Source organism: Harpia harpyja, chromosome 13 (assembly GCF_026419915.1).
Source record: "Harpia harpyja isolate bHarHar1 chromosome 13, bHarHar1 primary haplotype, whole genome shotgun sequence".
NCBI lineage: Eukaryota > Metazoa > Chordata > Aves > Accipitriformes > Accipitridae > Harpia > Harpia harpyja.
Genome location: NC_068952.1, coordinates 41,640,435 through 41,661,083, shown reverse-complemented (window position 1 = coordinate 41,661,083; position 20,649 = coordinate 41,640,435). Strand labels below are relative to the sequence as shown.

Sequence of the window (20,649 nt, the reverse complement as noted above, 5' to 3'; positions counted from 1 at the left end):
CTGACAGTAAAAAAAAAAAACAAAAAACAAAAAAACCACACCAAGGAAAAGAGAAAGGGTAGAGTAACCAAGAAAATGAAAGTCTTTTTTCCTTTGAGGTGGACCAAGGACAGTAGTATCTTGCTTTTTCTTCCCTTTGCAGCCAGCCCTGACCCTCCAGGTAGGTGTTTGCTGCTAAACCCTGTAATTATCCTTCTTATTCCCAGCTGAGCTGCCCTTTGCCAGCCTGGCAGGGGCTGAGGCAGAACTGCTGGCTGGCTGCATCCCAACGGAATTTAATCTTCAGGATTTTAGGTGCATCTCTTAATTGCTGCACCAGGAACACACTGAAATCAATGCCTCCTACGTCGCTGGAAGGTGCATACCCTGGGGATCAGCATCTATTCCAAACCTGTCATTTTCTAAACAAAACCAATAGGAAACAAGTTATGCTCCATCCCCTTGACAAAACTACACAAGGCTGTTCCCAAAACGATCCTTCAGACCCAGCTCCAGATTTTTAAGGCTGGAGATTTACTCCAAGGAGTTTCCGACGCTTCTTTTTAAATCAGAAATGCACTGTGCTTGGTGAGCTGAAATGTTATTTAAAGACAACCTGGTTTTCATGCTAGATTTGGAACAAGGACCACGCGGTTCTGCCAGGTTTAAAAGAGGTGAAAAGGAGCATAATTGAAACGTTTTGGTTAAGACTCACTTTTTTCCTTTAGAGCCCACTTGGCTGGACCCTGGGGGTCTCATTTGTCCTGGGAACAGCTTAGTCGCAGGCTCTGGGGCAGCTCAGTGGCTCTGATTAAGCTGATGCTGCTGATCCCAGCTTTATAGGAAGCATTCCTCCCCCAGCCCCAGTGCTGTACAGAAACCATACCAATTAACATGTCTTTTCCTTTTTATTGAAGGGGAAGGTACAATCTAAAGCAGCTTAGTATCTTCTGGGTTTTTACCTTCAAAATATGCATCAAATACTACTGAAACTTCAGCAAAGCAGCAGCTCCCCCCCCAGGGCCTTCACCCCATGCACTTTCTTCCAGAGGGGGAAGAAATTCCAATTTAGGAATTTGCTTTGCTGCTGAACAAGCCATAGTCTGGGGGTTTGCTTTGCACATCTCAGAAACCAATTCATTGCCAAGAGGACTAGGTTTCCAAACTCTTCAGCGGCTCCTAGAGGAGTGCAAGTCCATGATAGAAATGTCAGCTCCTGCCAGGCTGCAAAACCCCTCCCAGAAGTATTTTCTTCCTCCCATGCGGTGACGAAGAGCTTTATCTGACTCAGAGGGTGAGGTGCTGAGCCTGCCAAGTGTTCAGGCAACACTAGAAGGCACCATTCCTCCAGAGATCAGCCTGCCCGGCTGCCACCACCCAGAGCCGTGGACACCCTCCTCCTGCTCAGCTGGAGCTCCATGCCCAACTACACAGCTAAGGAAAGCCACAAGCATGAGCCTAAAAAGACAAAAATCAGAATATTTTATTTCCTTGAGCTCCAGTGATACAACTGTAGCAGCATTTCACAAATGAATTCCTGCATTGTTAAATATACATTTAAGGAAACACATTAAATTCCAAGGCAGGCAAAAAAAAAAAATTAAGAACTGCGGACAAAGTTACTCATCCTCCCCCTTAAATAATATGTGCGTTTGTTGCAGACAAAGCAGCAGTACATGTTTCACATACCAGGTTAAAATAAAACTTCAGACCGCAGCAAAACTTCCAAATGCAAACCTAGAAGAGATGAGGGAGGGGCTTCGCTGAAGGGGCTTTCACCTGGGGATCCAGCATTACGCACAGCAGGAAACATTTTAAACATATAAGAGACCTCTGCAATTATTAGACCAACTGGGCGCATTCCCAACTGCAGAATGGGAAGTCTGGCTTTATCAGATACCCAGGGTAATCTGTAAAGAGCTCTATAAACATACAAGTGCTCCTCACCTGCTCCCAGCTCGAGGCAGAGCAAGTTCCCAAGAAAACCTGGTTGAAATTATTTGTGCTCAACACTCAGAAGGTTCCCAGACATGCTCTGGCTAGCAACCAGAATGGGATGCTACCTGCCCCTCCAAGGGCGATGCTCCGCTGGCCAGAACCACGACCGCCCTCCCAATCGCTCCACGGCCACACACTCTGTCCCTGGGCAAGTCCAGCCTTCGCGTCCCAGCTACTCGCAGGTTACTCCAAACAGGAGATGAAGTTCTCCCAGAATAGCCAAGGTAAAGTCAGAAATATTAAAGCTAAGCAGCCAGAGGAAGAGGATGATGCACGGGGGACCGCTTGCCGAGTACGACTCCTAGCTACTGAAGTCGCACTGAAAGCTGTCACTATGCTACGGTTTGCCTCTTTTAATATTAAAGTGACCCAAAATTTTCATCGAAGTGTTCATGCCCATCTCCGATGGAAATATTTTGTGCAGTTCTGGTTCCTGTTAGTGACTCTCCAGTTTCTCAAGTCAATAGAAAAAGACACCCAAGGCTAACGGACAGCTCAAAGACCTCCAGCCTCAGGACCTCTGTGTGCAGAGAGAGCTGACGGCTTTCTCCAGCTGCACCACCAAGACCGGCGGCCTCAAGCTTACAAATTTTACACTTTTAAGACACAGGGTGCATTTGACGCAGTGATTCATTCAGTTTAAGTGACAAAAAGGCATCAAGAAGCTCATTTCACCATCATCAGTGGTACAAGGCTAATTTACACAAGGCACATCCAACACCACCCAGAGAGGTACGCTTTGATTTACCTTCTCCAAATCACAGAGCAAAAGGATTTGCTCTGCTTAGTGTCATCCTATGCAACACGCCTGGCTGACGGGACACAGCCAGCAACACCTGCCAGCCCAAAAGCTGCCCCTCGCATCGCAGCTCGCCCGCAGACCCCCCCGGTGCCCACAGCAAGCTGAAGCCACATCTCCAAAAGCTGCACCGTGCCCAGCAGTAAGGAGATGGTGCCCGCTCCAGACATCAGCTGCTGCTGGCAGGGCAAGTTCCAGGGCTGACAGAGATTTGCCAGTTGGTGTTCTGTAACTTACATTTACACATCCAGGCCCCTAAAATCCCTCGTTAGCTACTGGTCATCCAAGTAACTGGCTAAAGGCTGCATTTTCTTTTGGAAGATCCATTCCCAGGAGGAGCAGGGCACGCAGCAAGGTTGCCAGCCTCGCCGAGCAGGCACAGCTTCGCTGGCCACTGCAAAGCTCAGCATCCCACAGCAGCAAAACCAAACCCACAGCACCAGGAACCTCTCTAGGTTGCTTCCCCCCCCCTCCCCAAAAGAGATGAGCAGCAGCTTATTGTCAAACATGGGCTGGGAGGTGGCTTCGGTTCTGCAGGGAAGACTTTCCCAAGGCTTTCGCTGCCTGCTGCTGGTTTGGTGCTGCCAGGATGCGACCCTCGTGACTCAGTAGCTGAACTGTAAACAGAAGCTCTGGTCCCCCCCCAAGGGAGCAGAGCAGCTCCACGCACCCTGCTTCTACCCTGCCAGCTATCGAGACGTGCACGGTCGCTCCTGTAAGCAGGATCAGGGCCTTAGTGAAAAAGAAGTATGAATAAATTAAGGGAGGATGAAGGCTGTTTAGCTATCACACACCATAAAAATGTACCTTTAAAAAAAAAGTGTTTGCAAAAAAATACTATTCTTTAAAATCTACTTTTTTTTTTAAGACTCTCCTTGTAAAAAAAAAAAAAAAAAAAAAAGGAGTTGATAGTTTCCCCCTCTCCCCACAGAGTGATCAGGTATTTTGGGGTGCCCCTCCTTGGCATCCTACAGTTTCCCAAAGTGGTGCCCCCATTCCTTCTCCCCCATCCCAGCAAGTCTCAAGGGGCTACCAAGTACCTTGACACCCACACGAGAATCCAGGCCACCGTTTGGGGGCTAAATGCTGTACAATTAAAGCCAATCTGGCTATAAAAATAAATGCTTTTGTGTCTTCCTTACATAGGATGGAAGAATTTAGCCCTTTTTAAACAGCTCAGCATCTAGCTGTGATAGTATTTAAAAAACAACCCAAATGCCTACATAGAAAAATAAAGGATAAACATTATCCATCTATTTTATATTTATATAAAAAGTAAGTTCTGTGACAAGATATTTTGCTTCTTTTCTGTAAAAAAACCCAGCCTAGGCTGTATAACCTAAGCCTTCTGGTGAGGAGTAAACTACATCTTCAAACTTATTCAGAGAAAAATATCAGTTAGCAATTTCACTTCTCCAAAATAAAGTTATTAAATATATATATTATTATAAGTCTTTATAAACTATTTAATTGTTTAAGCAAGGAGGGGAACACGTGACTGAGGACCACTTTAATCCCTCCTTCCTTGGGGAGGGAGAAGCGGACGTCAGCTGTGAATCCACCAGAAACCTGGCACGTTCCTTAGCAGAGACCCAGAGCTGGGTGGCTTGCAGGCACACACGGACACACACGGAGGCTCGCATTCGCTCGCGGGAAGTCCTTCACAAGGATGTTCTTTTTTCCAGCTTGTGCTTTGTGAGAAAGTACTTGAAGAATTCATATACCGACCAGGCGATGGCCGTTGAAGGCATCTGGTAAATGACGCGTGCCTGCACCCCTCTGAAATACCCCGAAATGCCCCCCAGCTGATAGACAGTCTTGAAGGCGTTCACCATGCCCGAGAGATGCCCGCTGATGTTCACAGAGGTCAAGGCCACGTTCTCTTGGGTGTTGAGCAGGGTCTTGCAGACATCCAGAGGAGTGGTGGCGGCGGCGGCCACGGCCCCCGCGATGGCACCGGAGACTATGTGGGACCGAGGGTTATACTCCCGGTGTGGGTTGATCTGCTCCTGCATGAATTCGTAGGTGATGAAGTGAATGGCCTGGAAGGGGACGTTCATGGTGAGCTGGGTGGTGTAGCTGCGGTAGAAGGCACTGAACCCCTCCGTCTTCTGCACTGTCCTTATGCACGCCAGGACGGACTTGTAGGGGGAGTTGAACATCTGCATCCTCTGCTTCACCACTGGTCCAGGGGATGAAGGCAGGGTGGGCAGCACCAGGCAGGACAGGCACAGGGAGATAAAGACTTATTAGCTACGGCACATCTTTCCTCATCATCACGACACCCAGACCGAACCCTGCTCCCAGACCCAACCTCCCCTCCCAAGTCCAGACTGCTAGGACATAAACCAGGCACTTCTGTAGCGATGAGCTCCTTATCGACAGGCTTCTACCAAAAGGCTGTGCACATCCTCTGCTTCCCCCAGCCCGCCCAGTGCCCCCCAAAAAACCTCAATGCAACAAGTGAGGGAAGCAGGTCAGAGCTCGGCTCTGGTTCAACAGCTCTCCACGTCCACGGGCTAATCCGCTCCTCTCCTCAAGCTTAATTAAGGAACTTTTACTGCTCACTAGAAAGGCATTAAGACAGACCGATAAGGACCCTCAGATGCATCTGTGAGGATGCAGAGCTGTTGTGCTGAAACACTGACATACCAAGAGGACAAGGGCAGAAGGGTGATTAAATAACTGTACATCACCTGGGAAGTGTAACAGACCCCACCTACAGTCCCAAGTCCTGAAATGGAACAGCTTCCATTGACTTCAGGAAAAAGGCCAATTAATTAATTTAATCAGAATACAATTAAAATTATTTTAAACACTAGAGACTTTTTTTTCCCCCTTCGGGAAAACCTGGCTTTGGGCCAACTCAGAAGTGCAATACATTAACACTGAATAGCTGGCAGTCCAGCTAATTGTCTTCATTTTAGCTGCATTTCGCCATTAGCCCTCTTAATGCCAGACTCTACCTAGGTGGGAAGGCTACACAACGGTCCCAACGGCTGCTGCACTTGTCTATCAACATGACTGAGCTCAGTTTTGTCTGGGTAGTCCAAAGCTTCAGAAAAACCACAACCACTTCAATGAAGATGCGCTTGCAGAGCAGTAACAGCATCGTGTCAGTAAAGGTGACACCAGTTTTCCTGGAAAGCCACGACACGCCACGCAGATGCTGTGCAACCCCTCGGCAAGCAAAGGAAAACAGCCAGGCAGAATTTATCCCTTTACACTGGCCTGTCTGAGCTCATTAGAAGCTGGGCAGAGTCACTAAAGCAAAGGGCTCAAGCTGCTGAGATGGTGCAGGGTGTCCTCGGTGCCTTCCCAGGGCTGCTAACGGGGTGCAGCACTTCCCCCGACAGCACAGGGCATTACCTTCAGCGGGATTCATCACTGCGTCGTGGAGTAGCGTGGCCACACTCCCAGCTATACCTGCAAGACACAAGAGCATTCTTCAAAAAAAAAAAAAAAAATTCAGAAGCCAGGGCTTGCTCGGGCACTGCCACGCGTGGAGGCAGCAGCCGATGGTGCAGGCAGCCCCGAGCACCCAGGTACTGCTGCCTGGGGAGCTGCAGCCCAGCTCTGCAGCAAGCCCGAGGAAGCAGCCAGCAACACGACTCCTTCCCAGTGCAGAAAAACGCATCCAGAGCGGCTTGACGGGAACCAGGATCTGCTCACGGGATCACAGCCACCACCTCTGCTATGCCCTACGACTCGCAAAGTTTTGTCTATGCAAGACACCACTGGCTTCACTCAGCCCGCGCAGGACTGAGAAGTGAGCAATGTTTAGAACTGGCTCAGCACATCCATAATTAGGCATTTTCATCCATTTACTCAGTCTAGTTTTAAACGCTAATTGCACAGATTCTGCAAACATCCAGCCAGCCATTAATGATTCTGCAGTTGGCTCTAGGATGGGCCTCTCGAGCCACACCTTCGCCTTTGATGTAGGTTTCAATCTCAAATTCTCTCTTGCCCAAATGACTTTCGGTCATTTCTCATTAACACAGCGCTTCAGTTTTCCCGCTGGTACTGAAAGCCTGTAGCTACTTGAAAGGCAAACACGGGAAGCGTATTACTAGCAAAAAGCAGCACGCCAGAAGGATATTATATACTCTTAAGTGAGTTGGTTGAGTCAAGTGACTGCCGTGGCAGATTCCTACTGTCACGTCATGTCAAGGACCAGGCAGAAGTGTCTTCTCCACAAACCCTTTTCTAACACCCCGGCTGCTCAGTTAGAGGGTTTCTGCTGAGGGTTTCTGCTGTTACAGCAGTATTGCTGGACCTAAAAGCAAAAGCCTTTCTGGTAGAAGCAAAATCTTTAACAAAGCACGTGAGCACACAGAGGACACAGTGCACTTTACTGTGCTGGAGCTCCATGGGAGACATCTGGGAACAACCTGTACTTCAAACCTCAAGAGGTTTAGATGATGCCTTCAACAAAGCCAGAAACAGCCTGCGACTGCATCTGAACACCTTGTCCAATGTACTGATTACTTGTGCTAGAATAATTTGAGATTAAGGAGTAGTGCAGAAATCTAGATTAGACTAAGGCTTTGGAGGGTGCACAACAGTTGCCATCAGGGGTTTCAGGCCAGGAAGGGCTTCTCTGCTCTTCTGCTGAGAGCCAGCCCAGCCATCTCCACCCTCTGGAAGAGAGATCTACCAGGCAGTCAGTAGTCCAAAGACAGGGCACGGGTTTCAGAGGAGCATGGTGACCAGCATGAAGCACTCAACCAGAGGGCACGTGCCACACTTGCCTGCCTGACTTCCCCCTGCCTCTCCAGGGCTCCCAAAGCAGGTGCCAAGATCTGCAAGCCTGGGGTTACGTTTGCATCTTGCATCCTCCCCTATGGATATTTAGGGCGGCAGTCTGAATGCAGGCTGCCTACAGCAAATCTTCCAGAAGCAGAGCACAGCGAAGGATGCCAGGCTAAGCATATGAAGCGAGCAAGGGACAGGCTATTAACTGCAATCGGGATTTTTTGTTCAAAAAACAAAAATACCATTGGCCAAGTGGCTGTTTCCTCCATGCTGGATAGTATCACTTAGAGACTTTTTCATTTTTTCATAGCAGGCAAAGTACATTGCGTGGGCAGGGCCGGCCCCCAGCATGGTGACATTAATCCCACGTAAAGGCCTCCAGAAACCCTCTGTAAGGACAATCTTCTTCAGAGCTTCGTACACACTCCTGTACTGGGCTTTGGGGTCCGGCTGCAAGCTCTGCATCCTTGTCTGCAACAAAGCACACGAAGGGAGAGGCCTCAGTTACCTGTCTTTAATGCAACAAGCACAAGCCATAGAGTTAAAGAGCTACAAAACTTCCAAGATCATTAGAGGGGTCAATAATTTATTCCCCAGTCACACCCACGCCGGGGCCACGGCACTATTTATCCACACTTTGCCTGCCAGGCCAGCGAGATTAATTCCATGCTCCCATTGCAACACCAAAACATTACGAGGCTGCTCAGACAAGCGCTCAGCGGAGGGAAGTGTAACCTCTGCTCTTGTTTATGCATGGAAAGTACAGGGAATTAAGCTAGCGCAGTTGTTCAAAAGACTCAGTGAAGAAATACAGTTAGGTCTTTAATTGCCTCTTGCTTACAACACTCCCAGCTCTCTGCCCCAGCTTGTTTCTCCTGCAGCTGCTCAGCCGCTTGTGACACTCGGTGTGCAGAGTTTAGTCCGCTCAATTGGGAAACAGGTTTCCTAGAAGGGCAAGCTGAGAAAATGGGGTACCCGCAGTGACCCCCACACACACACACCCCGTAGAGGGCGAGACAGGCAAAGGCCACCCCGTCCTCCTGCAGTGACCCAAGGAAGACCCAGCTGGTGACTGTGTCCCCCAGAGCCGCCCTTCACCCCATCTTCCCTCCCAGCAACTCGTGCCCTGCAGCCACCAACTGCCCGAGCCAGGAGGTTTCATCCACATCTTTGTTCAATAGTCCTCGACGGGCTTTTCTTCCACAGATTTTTAAAGGCAGCTAAGCTTCTGGCATCCAAAGCATCCTATTAAACTCACCGCCATCACTTAATTATGCACCGTGGGAAAAAAATTACTTCTTTTAGTTTGTTTCAGCCTTCTGCAGACCGATCCCGTCGCACACCAGCAACGCTCAAAGCCCTTGCAGCGATGATGCCAGCCTGCGATGGGTGTTTGCAGGGCACAGACCCCAGCCACCTCCCACCAGCGACGGGAGAGACGCCGGCAGGGCTTAAAACTCTACGAGCGTCCCAGCAAGACCAAGCAAATCTAGAGCATCAAGACGCAAAGGGCTCTGCTACTCCTGCTGAGCAGCCCGCAAGTCTTGCCGGTCTGCAACACAGCTGATACACCCCATCATACCAAAACCAGTCGGAAGGGATAGAGCCTTTGGTGCAGCCTCACACCTTGAAACACAAACATCATCAAATTAATACTCTTTCAAGGAGAAGCTTGAGAATGGCAATTCAGAGGTCATTCGGGTTTGTCAGGAAGGATGCCTTCCACCCCGTCAGCTGGGACACCCCATCTCCAAAATAAAGTCTCCCCCAAACGATTTGGCAGCATGCAGACACCAGTGCCGCCCTCGCAGGCAAAGCAACACGAGCGGCTCGGTCCTCGGCAGAGATTCAACAGCCCTTGAAAAAGCAAGGACTGCCTGTGCCACCTCCACACTTCCTCATCAGGACACATCCCTTCAAGCTTATCGATTCACATCAGTAATTAGCCAGGAGGCAATACTACAGCAAAGCTTTCAGGCAAGATTAAGCCAATAAAAGTGTTTCAGGTTTGGACCTTTGATTCCTCAAACCACTCTAGTTACCAGAGACTGAAGAGCACTTTCACATACACTTTCTGAGACCAAGGAAGAGATCAGAGCTGAATTCAGGACTTCAATCCAGTATAATAAAACCAAGCTATGGAAGCAGCTAACCAATATGTGAGGCTAAGCCAACAAATTATTGCATTTGTAGTGACTATAGTAAAAAAATTGCACAGGAATTACAATTACAAAGTTCAGCAGCTAGCTGAATTTCAGACTTTTAAGCATCAGCCGGCAGTCATGACAAGGCATCACCCTACAACAGGGAATTTGGTGGCCTCGAGCAAAACTTCCTGTTTCAGAGCACTAAATGCACTGTAACCTATGAACAGTGCTGGAAATAAACCCAAAAGCTCAGCAAAATCCTCCTGTAAAGGCAGCAACAGGCCTGGATTACCTTGGAATTTAAAAACAGGTTTTAAATCCGGCTCTCAGCCCTCGCTGAGCTGGCGTAAGGGTCTTGCAACCCCTCCACACAGGTCTCTGCACCTTCCCGTCCCACGGATGCTCCTCAGAAGGGGCTGGATTTCACGATGCCCCGGAGAAACTCGCAGCAGCCGTTCCACTGTCAGCGTGACTCAGCATGACCCACCGCTGCCGAGCTGGTCGCATCCAGCTGGGGTTTTGGATTTTTTTTTTTTTTTTTTTTGCTCTGCTAGTTTTAACTTGAAGGCATTGCTTCAGACTGACCCCAGGAGATCTCGATCTCACCCCGGTCTATTGCTGGGATGCCTTGGAAGCAGCCGATATAATTTAAACATGCAGCAGCGTCATCTCGTCAGCAAGGTAATCAGGGATAAGTGCTCCTGTAAAGCAATAAACTATTAGCCTGGCATGTGCGGGACCAAAGCGCATGGTGCTGTGTTGTTGGGAACTAACCCCGAGTATCTCCACCCTTACTGAGGATCCAGTTGCTTTCAGAAGAGAATGGATAAATTTCAATTTTTCTTTTTCTGTTGATCACCTGAGCCACTCTAGAGGGGTTCAAAAGCTCACACCATACTCCAGAGCGGGTGGTAAGTGCATGTTGTACCCACCTAACCCACGCACGCTGCGGTTTGCATCACCACCAGCACAGCCGGGTCCACAAGCTTGCAATTTTCATTAAAGCTGTGGACACAAACAGGACAAACAGCCCAAGGAGTAACCAAAACCAGGATTTCCCGTGTGCCTGCTGCAATGCAAGAGGCACAGAGCTGAAAACAGGTTCAGCTCTGTTTTGTCCAGGATAAGTTTATCATGGTGTGAATGACAATGATTTGCTATGAGCTATGCAGTCCTCACCCCTGCCAGCTCCTGCCACTTATCTGAAACCAGCAGGCTCCTCCAGGAGCCTCACCCCCTGTTAAACCAGCCAAGAAACACTTCTCCACCTACTCGGGTTAATCCTCATTGCATAAGGCAAGAGTGCACCGACGACCGCAAGCGTCCCAGTAGTCCTGGTTTCAGCTTGGGCATAAGAAGCAACACCAAAAGTCACAGCTTCAGGTTCGTCGGGTTACCTGCTGTTTGTGGACCAGCGCCGTCTTTAGGGATGCCGTTCGGGGGAGAGCACCCAGCCTTCCTGCTGCCAGGAGCACAGGAATAGTCCAGGGTAGTTTTCTATCTAGAATCATTTTACTAACAAGACTCAGGTCTCTAGTTTTGCATATTCTCGCAAAGGGTCACTGATTTGACATGCCACTGTACAAACAAGCTCAGATCTAATTCACCTTTTTTTTTTTTTTTTCTGAACATGGCATGCTTTCTCCAAGTTCAGCCTGCACTTTCATGTGACAGACAACCAGCCTGGTCTCCCTACAGCTAACAAAAGACACGGTGAACACAATATGCTTTTACCAGGAAATAAGCAGCATTTCTGCAGCAACCCGGTCAGATCCTGCACGCCAGAGAAGGCTTCGCTATTGCACGACCCGTGCCATGCTCAAGCTCTGAACCCCCTTTTCTTTCTTGCCAGGCTGTTTTTCAGCTAGAGCAGCTCCCCAGCCAAGCACCACACTTGGTGTGGTACCCAGCCCTGCCTGCAAAGGCCCACGGGAGGGGAGCACAGGGTCAGTCGAACAGGTTAGCCGTGACTCTCCAGCACCCCAATGCTATCAGCTGAAACAAGAGTAACTGCTCCTCCTAGACCCGCGTCGAGATGGGTGGGTGCAGAACGTCCCACCACCAAACCCAAGCCAAGGCAAGCGTCCCTAACCCCAAAGTCCAAATAAACCACAGTAAAACAGCTCACAGGAGCTCCTCTGCCCTGCCACCCTCATACTTGTGTGCTTTCAAGACCTTAGTTACAAGCAGGGAAGCTCCAAAGCCTCCTTGCACCAGGCAGGTCACCCACAGTTGACTGTCCTAGCTGGAACCAACAAAACACTTGCTCCATCCCTCCCAACAAGCCCCACTGTACTTCTCCTTTCCTTTCCACTCCCTTCTCTGGCACTGCAGATGTAGGCTAGATGTTTCTCCTACCCTTCACCCCAGGAGTTCCCATCGCAGCACGGGACCTCCCATACCCGTTAGGAACCACGCACAGCCACAGCAAAATCAATTTGCAGACGTCTTGTTGCACCAGCTTGGTTAGGAGCAGTTCAGGTTTTCACGGAGAACGACCACAACATAGTTAGGGCAGGAGCGAGGACTTTTTGTCATTAGTGCAACTGCCACCCACGGCGAGGAAGGGAGGTTCAAGCCCAGCACGTCTCCAGTTTCTTGCTGAGCTGTCTCACACCAGCAATTAGTTCCCAGGTGAGGACAACAGTTCTTCACATCCTCAAGGCAGCAACTTTACCTGCCTTGGGAAACCAGCTCCAGCAGCCTTGCAGAAAAGCCACCAAATGGCTTGAGCAAGAGGAGGGAGGAGGCTCCAGGGGAGTCCTCCAGAAACTCCCTTTTGCCACCACCATCAGAAGTCATCCTTGCCATGTTGATGTCTACAATTAATTTGGAGGCCGATCAGGCTTGCCAGGACAGCTGTGTTTTCATCAGCTACAAAACAAAACAAGCCTAAGCACTATGAGAAACACCATCGGCATACATCTAAAAACCTACAGTTCAAGCCAGGGGTTTACTACAACAACAGCGTTAAGTGGGTAAGACAGAGGCCAATGTGTAGTTAAGGCTGAAGCTGCAAGGTGGTCTTTCCCATTAGAAGGAAAAGGATGGGAAGGAAGAGACACTAAGCAAGTCTCAATCGCCACAAGCCTCCAGCTGAAGCTTTAGTTGGTAAGTACAACCCGTAACACATTTCCCCTCCGAACAAACAGCAGCGCTGCTGCAAAATGCACATACAGCTAGCAATGGGCGCTTTAAGTTACAGCACGGTTATCGCAGCCAGGTGCTGTAGTAGGCTGCACATGGGCACACGCATCACGGATTTACACCCTCCCTCGTCACGTCCCAGCACGTGTTGCACCGCGCGCACCAACAGCACCTCTGGGTGTTTTCCGTGCTGTCACGCGGGCGTATCGACGAACTTCGCAGAGGTCCACAGGGCACCGTTTTAACGGCTTGCCTTGACTCACCTCAACAGGGCACCACCACCGCAGCCTGCCCTACCCCGACCTCGTCAAGATCAGGAATTGTGCAAGTGTCTGAAGCGAACAATTCCCCAAATTAAAACATTTTCACTTTCTCTTTCAGAGGAAATGACTCGCTGGACCCAAAACATTTCTTCTACAGCACGGGTTTAGCCAGGTGCTTGAAACGCCTCTTTCTGCCGCATCCGCAACCCCCTACCTCCTCCACGGGCTCTGCTCAGCCGTGACTGATGCCGGTGATTATTATCCAGAAAGTCAGCCTAAGGAAGGAGCTTCGCTGCTTTTCTGTAGGAGGAGAGTGGCAGGTTTCCCATGGTAAAGCGAAAGACAGCTGCTCTTACAAGCTTAGTTAGTGTTTGGTTACTCCCGTTACACAAAAAAAGCCCTTTTGGGGTCAGTCGTCACCTTATCCCGTAGCAGACAGACAGAAGAGGCACAGACCAGCGGCAAGTGCCCATCGCAGGAGCAGGACCCAAAGCCTGCAGCTCGGGATTTCGCTCCGGCCCCGACACACGGGGTGACCTTGGCCACGCTCCGCTGGAGTTTTCCCGCAGCCAGCCAACAGCCAGAATATTTTATCTGCTTCCGAGAACTTCAAGGCAGTTTGCCGAGTGGGATTATTCCCAGCATAAGGCATTGCCCCGGCACTCTCCTAGCACAGGCGCTGCCAGCCCTGAAGCAACCAGGGAATTCACTGCCCAGTGAAATCAGCACTTTTACCTTCCTACAAAGCACCTCCCGCTCCGGGAAACCAAGCACAACTTTCGGTTTCTCCCTCTCCCTTTTCCCCCGCAGAGGAAATACCCTCTTAACGCCATAAAGTCCGGAGTGACGACATGCTGCTCCGACCGTGACTTGGCAGAAAATATCAGCCTTATTTGTGAAAGGAGCCGGTGTGGAGGCACTCGGGGTGGGCACGGACCCTGCGCCTCGGGGTGGGGGGGGGACCCACGATGCAGAGCAGCCCAAACCTACGAGCCAGGTCCAGCAGGCACAGACCCAGAGGGAAAACGCGGGGAAAAAAAGGAGAGAATATTTCCTTTGAGTGCTTATCGCAGCCCACTGGCAAGACCTCCAGTGCCTCAAAGCGAAGGCATTTCCTCTCCTCTCCTCCTTCTACTCTTTCAGGGAGCCCTGCATTGAAAAAATGAGAAATTAGAGCATCTGCTGGCAGCCCTTCCCGACCGGACCGTGAAGGATCCGTCAGCACTGGCAATACAGTATTGAGGGCGTTCGGCTTTTCCCAACTTTATTTTCTCTTTTTTTAAGCTGCCAGAGCAGCACGCTGGCAGGCCAGAGGGAGGAAATACCCTTCATGATGCTTCCTACCACACCGATGACGCCACGAAGTCTTCCCTGGCGCGTACTCGACAGCACCGATAGCACGCTCGTTAGCCTCGAGCGGCTCATCCTCATTAAAACCCAACCACCACCGGCATACCTGCAGCCGCACGAGTCCCTTCGTAAGCCCTGACCCTGGAAAAGCCACCGCTCCCACGGGCAACGCGTAAGGTCGGCTTCACGCCGCTCGCAACCATCCTGGCGTGCGGACGGACCACACCGTCCCACCGGCTTTTCCCTCCCGGGTTGGGATTCCAACACGACGGTTGGGAAAAGCCGCCTGGGGTGGCTCCTGCTCCAGCCCCATGCCAGGAGGGCACTGGTGGCATCTCCCACGCCGGGGAGCAGCACGAGGACTTTGCTTGTCGCAGCCTGGGGCGGCGAGGCCCGGCACACACCTTTGCACCGTAGGTTGCGTAAAAGCTCGCCGGGGCCGAGGACGGCACCCAAGGGGCTGCAGGGACGGCTCCGGGGTGTGGGTGCGCAGCTCTGGCTTCCATGGGAGACCTCGGGGGGGACACCTCTGGGACCTTGCACACCTCCAGCCCTCCGCACCATCCTACGCCTCGCTCACCCCCAGCACCTCTTGCACGCTTCCCCTCCCCAGCCTGGTACAACTCTGCTCCCCCCAAGCAACATTCCCCACCCCGGGAGCCCCACGCACCCCAAAACTCATTGCACACTTCCCCCTCCTTGCACCCTGACCCCCCTTGCACACTTTTCCTCCTACGTGCACCCCAACACCCATTGCACGCTTTCCCCTACTTGCACGCCGACACCCCTTGCACGCTTCTCCCCCCTCCTTGCACCGACACCCCTTGCACCCTTTCCCCCACTTGCACCCCAACACCCCTTGCACACTTCCCCCCCCTCCTTGCACCACCGCACCCCCCCAGCACCCCAATCCGTGCTCTCCCACTTGCACCAGCGCAAACACCCCCGGTGCACTCCCGCACACCTCCGGTACCCCCGTTGCACACCCCCCCCCTCCAAATACCCGCCTCCCCCGAGACCGGCAGCCATCAGAGCAGATCCCGGAGGTTCCGCACCTTGACCGAGTCCACCGGGTACATGACCGTGTGCTCCATGATGCCCGCCACCGCTCCGGCCATCATGTGGGTGCCGAGCGAGGCGCCGCTGGGCAGACTCTCGTACTCCTCGCTCTCCATAAGCGGGGCGGGGGGGGCGGCGGCGGGGGGGGGGGCCGGGGCCCGGGGGCACGGCCGCGTTCCCCCCCACTCCACAGCTCAGCTCCATCCGTCCGGTAACGGCGGCGGGTGGAGGGAAGGGAAAAGGGGGGAGGGGGGGGCTGGTGGGGGGGGCGGGGGGGGCGGGGGGGTCCGCACACGGGGCTCGCGCGCCGCCCCGGCCCCCGCTTTAAAGCCGCGCCCCGCGCCCCGCCCCACCCCGCGCCAGCCAATAGCGAGCCGCGGCCGCCGCCCCGTTGGGCCACCGGGGGAGCGGAGTGGAGGGGAGGGGGTGGAGTCCGCGGTATGACGTTCCAGAGCGCTGAGGCAGCGGGAGGTGGGAGGGGGGAGGATTGGCAGGGATGAGGGCCAATTGGAGGGGAGCAGGAGGAGGGGTGGAGGAGAGTGATTGGTTTTGCCGGCCGGGGCGGGGCGGGTCTTAGTGGGGGGGAGGTGGGGAGGAGGGAGGCGCGCGCGGAGTGGGGCTGGGCGGTGCGAGCGCCGGGCGTGCAAACGGGCCGGCGGCGCGCGGTCCCTCGTGCAGGGCGTGCAAGGGAAGGGGGGGGGGGGGGGGGGTGTGTGCGCTGGCGGCCGGGGTGCGAGCACGTGACCCCCGCGGGCGAGCGCGCGCCCGCCCCCCCCCCGTGCAAGCACGCGCCCCTCGTGCAAACACCCCCACCCCCCGGTGACTCCGCCCCTTGCACGCGCGGCCGTATTGGGAGCGCTTGTGCAAGCGCTTGTGCAAGCACAAGCGCGGGTGGGAGAGCCCTCGTGCTTCCCCCCCCCACACCCCCCCCGGTAGCACCCTGCAGCAGCAGCTTGCCCAGCCTTCTCCAGCGTGTCAGGGTGCAAACGCCTCGCACCGCGGCCTCGCACCACGCGTGCACGGCCGGTGTGCTGCGGGTTCACGCGTGTGGCCCTGGGGGGGGCTTCCGAGGTGGGCACACCCCCCCCCCCATTGCAGCCAGCCTTGCACCTCCGGAGTGCCGTAGGGTGAGATGGAAATGGTAGCGTGAGATGGGCGAAGGTGGTATTTATTTTTTTCCTGGAGGACTAACGGCATCGCTGGGAGTAAAGCAACCCTTGGCACGTGGGCGTTCCGCGTCCCCAAACGGCCCCGAATGCTCCCCAAACCGCAAGCCGAGGGCACGGGGGGCCGGCTCGGGTCTTGCGCTGCCGCCGCCGCTTTCCGTCGGAGTTTGGTTTACCCTAGGGGTTGGGTTTGGTTGTGCTTTTGGGGTTTTCTGGGTGTCTCGCAGAGCCCAGTGCCCTCTCCTGTCACCCCGGCAGGATGAGGTGCCACATCAGCTCCCCTGCACGGGCTTGAGCTTCGGCGTGGGGAAGAAAAGCTCGTGGAAAGGCTTGGGAGAGCTTTCTGCCCTTCCCTGCGAAGGCTTTTTGGGAAGATGGGATCCACAGCATCCGCCGTCCCTCGCCGCAGCTCCCAGTCCACCGCAGAGCCGTCAATCCTGGCCTGTCTGCAGGAGGAACGAGCTCACCCCATGCCCCTGCACCCCCAACGCTCCTCTTTTCCTGCGTTCTATGTGATCTCTTTGTTCCACCAGGAAATCAGCCCAAACCAATTAAATTTGACACTTTCAAAAGAGATGGAGGCAAAGTCTTTGTGGCCCAGGGCTCCCGGAACAGCACCGACTTTATTTCATTCCTCCTTGAAGGATTATTTGGAATTCGACCTTGCTGGGAAGGTTGGTATTGTGTAGCATGTACTGAAATCAAGGTTAACCATTTGCATGAAGCACCACGATAATGCAAAGCAATTTGGTGCTGCTTGAGCTTTGGGAAGCACGTAAGAAAACCATCCTCCGAGGGTCCAAAAAAGCAGAAAAATTAAGTGTTTAGTTTTCCCATTAACCATGAAACGAATACACACGAGGCGAGAAAAACCTGCTCTGTTCTCATCCTCGCCTCCCATCCAGGTACCTGGAGAGGGGCTGGCTCTGGCACGTGCTGTCCTCCTCCCTCCTGCCCTGTGTTGATGCTGGGAAGCCTCCGTTCTCCGTGGGAACACGGCGCTGCTGGAAAAAATAACAATAATAAGAGCGTCACGCGTGTGACTCCTGATTGATTTTGGGTACCTGGCAGCGTTTTCTGCACCTGGAGCAGCACTTGTATGGGGGGGGTGGGAGAGCTGGAGCCACCGTCCTGGCGTGTCCAAGCTGTCCCATGAGACCAGGCATCATCAACTGTCCCAAAAACTGTAGAGAGACTGTAAAAAGTCCTTCAACGACACACAATTTAATAGAGCAATTGCTAAATCTCTCCTTCCTTCCCCCCCCCATCTTGTCCCCTGGCAGAAGCCACTGGATTATCACGGCTTTGCTTCCTCCAAAAGAGACTAACCCAAATATATGTTGCTGACAGATGGTTTGACACTGTGTTCTCCAGCTTAAATGACATTTCGGAGCTAGTGAGCCATGTGCATACATGTAATTCCAGCAGACAGCGCTTCCTGATGATCACCCATGTCTGCAAGACATAAATCAAACACGGGCACGAGAACTTCCTTTCCATAAGGCAGCCTTATTCAAGGAAATGCCTGAATTAAAACTCGAAGGGGAACACTTTCCAGTATTGCTCCACATAGTTTATCTAGGGTTTCTACTCCACAAACAACAGTCAACAGCAGCTAATCTCCTTCCAATGCTTTTGGCAGGGCAGACGAGGGTGGGGAAATTACAGTGTCGCTTACCTTAATGAGCCCTTTCCCCTACCCTTGCTCCCTAGAAAGAAATAGTATGAATCAGTCTGAAATACCGTGCTGTTTCCAGGTAGGAGCAGGTTATATTTTAACTCTGAGGAGCCGTGACATGAGGAATCCTTTCTGTTCCCGCTCTGTGTCCCATGTCTCGGCCACCCCGGGGTGCAGGGAGCTGCTGTGGCCAGAGATGCCAAAGCAGAGATGCACGGACTGAGGATTTTCCCTGTGTTCGTGAAGAAGGGACAAAATTATTCATCGGGGAGTCTGGTCTGGTTTGTGGTTTTGTCGTGTCACACGTCCCACCGGCAGCAAAAGGAAAGAGCCTGTGTCTCTTGGATGGTTTCCTGCCATCCCTGCCTGGCAAGTGAGAATCATCCCTTGCGGGTCATCAACAAAGTGAACTCAACTCGATTTACAAAACCTTCCTTTGAAACAAGTCGGTCTTGTGCAACGATTCCCTTGCTGCCTCCCAGGGCACGACCGCTGCTCGGTGCATCCCGACCCAGTGCCGGAGCTCCCCCGGGGTTAGCAGGTCCCTCGGGTGCTCCACGAGCCCCAAACTCCACCACGGCAGAGAAACAGCAAAGGACAAAGCTATCTGCAGCGTTAAAAGCACAGTTTGGCCGCAGCCTGCGCAGAGCACAGTCATTTATACGCCGACAAGTCGATGCGAAATACACCGCCGCAATCTGCACGCACGTTGCATCACTGCGAGCAGCTAAATAAAATGATGAATCAGACCCACAGATCCGAGTCTTCACTGGTACGTAACCTTCTTTATGGGGCCTCTGTACCGTAGGACAGCTTTTAAACAGCACAAATATAATACACCACCAGAAACAATGAGAAATGAGAAAAAAACCTGCAAAATGAAGTGAAATGCTGCTGGCTTTCATAAGTCCCTGCCCAAAGAAGGTGCCTGCAGCGCCCAGGCCATCTGCCTGGCACTCCGAGCCGATTAGATGGACCCGGTTTTGCTTATCGTGGCCCTTCACCGGGCAAGTCACCCCAGCTGCACCCACGCCGATAAGGCAGGAGTGTCCTGCTGGGAGGCGGACACCTTCTGGGAACCACCGAAATTGTGGCTTATCTATAAGATCCAGTGGGATATACACATTTTTTCGCTTTCCAAATCTACAAGTTCTCTAACAGCTGAGCAACACCTTGTTTTAGGGTGGGTTTTATCCTTTTCGCAACCTGCTGCCACCATCATGGGGCTGCCAGCAGCGGTGCAGAGCCGTCGGTGCTGAATTGGGGGTGAGGAGGGGAACGCTACTTCGCCTCCAGCAGCAGCAAATTACAGGACTTTTTTTTTCTTTTTATTTAGATGTTCAGCAGCAGGTAATTGTATTTTTAATCATGGAAAGGAAAAGGCACCCGTTTATGGCATGGTGTAAAGCGTTCGCTTTAGAAGAGGGATCAGAGCAGACGTATGTTGTTAAGGGCATATGTTTGCAATCTCATTTGCAGTACAACCAGCCTGAACTTTATGTCCCCACAGCCTTTTTTTGTTGCTACCTTGCGTGCCAGAAGCTTACGCTGGAGGAAGGACAGTTTTCATGCGGGAATTGCCAGTGCTCAGTGAGCGGCAGATTCCCTGATCCGCGTGGCGTGGATGCAGCCCCTTCCCGGCACGCTGGCACTTGGCCACCGCCAGCCCCGTCCCTCCGTAGTAATGTTCAAAGCCTTAAAAGAAATTTTTAACAGCGAGTCTGGCCCTCATTCCCCAGAACCGTCCGTAGGTCAAAGGCCTCAGAAGATGCCCTGGAAAAGGGTCTCTCTGACACCAGCCTGGGTTTTGCTGCCCATCTGGGTGCATTTTGCCGATGCTCCGGGGAAGAGGCGGCCGCAGGGAAATATTAAGCCGCTGGGAAACCTGATGCGTTCCAGTTATTTTTTATCTCTGTATTAGCAAATGCCATAAAAATAAGCAAACGGTATTGTTTTGTCTTTGGGATGGACTGACCCACTTACTTGAACATCAGCGTAAGGCATCCCCGGGTCTTAAGCCCTTGCTGAGCACACTGAGATGCCAGTAGGTAGATTAGTACTGGGAAATCGAGAGCATTAATCCCTGCTCTGGTACAAACTCAGAGCACCTCTTTTTGCCCTGATTCACCAGAGCAGCACCCCAGATTACCGAGGTATTAATTTCATAGCCAGCATGTGTATAACAGGTTTGTACGTAACAGATCAACGGCAGTGTATTAGGCTGATGCCAGTGAGGGCTGTGAACATGAATACAAAGAAAATTAGAGAGAATTGAGCCCTAATGATGCTGCGGGGTTATTCCTAT

General features: G+C 52.3%; 1 protein-coding gene and 1 long non-coding RNA gene across 3 annotated transcripts; both read right to left on the bottom strand.

Annotated features, from left to right (window-relative positions):
- Positions 1-1,442: 1,442 nt before the first annotated feature.
- On the bottom strand, positions 1,443-15,719 carry SLC25A37 (solute carrier family 25 member 37). Its single transcript, XM_052805995.1, is given in 5 exon segments — positions 1,443-4,958; positions 6,146-6,202; positions 7,777-8,005; positions 15,497-15,644; positions 15,646-15,719. Coding segments are annotated over 5 exon segments (1,014 nt in total). The 5' UTR covers positions 15,705-15,719; the 3' UTR covers positions 1,443-4,437.
- A 1,536-nt stretch (positions 15,720-17,255) lies between these two features.
- Positions 17,256-19,342, bottom strand: LOC128150100 (uncharacterized). Of its 2 annotated transcripts, none has more exons than XR_008237933.1 (2): positions 17,750-19,342; positions 17,256-17,670 (listed from the first exon to the last, which is right to left on the bottom strand). It is a non-coding gene; the product is annotated as an uncharacterized LOC128150100 (long non-coding RNA). The 2 variants fall into 2 exon arrangements; XR_008237934.1 differs by having other exon boundaries at positions 17,256-17,667.
- Positions 19,343-20,649: the final 1,307 nt, after the last annotated feature.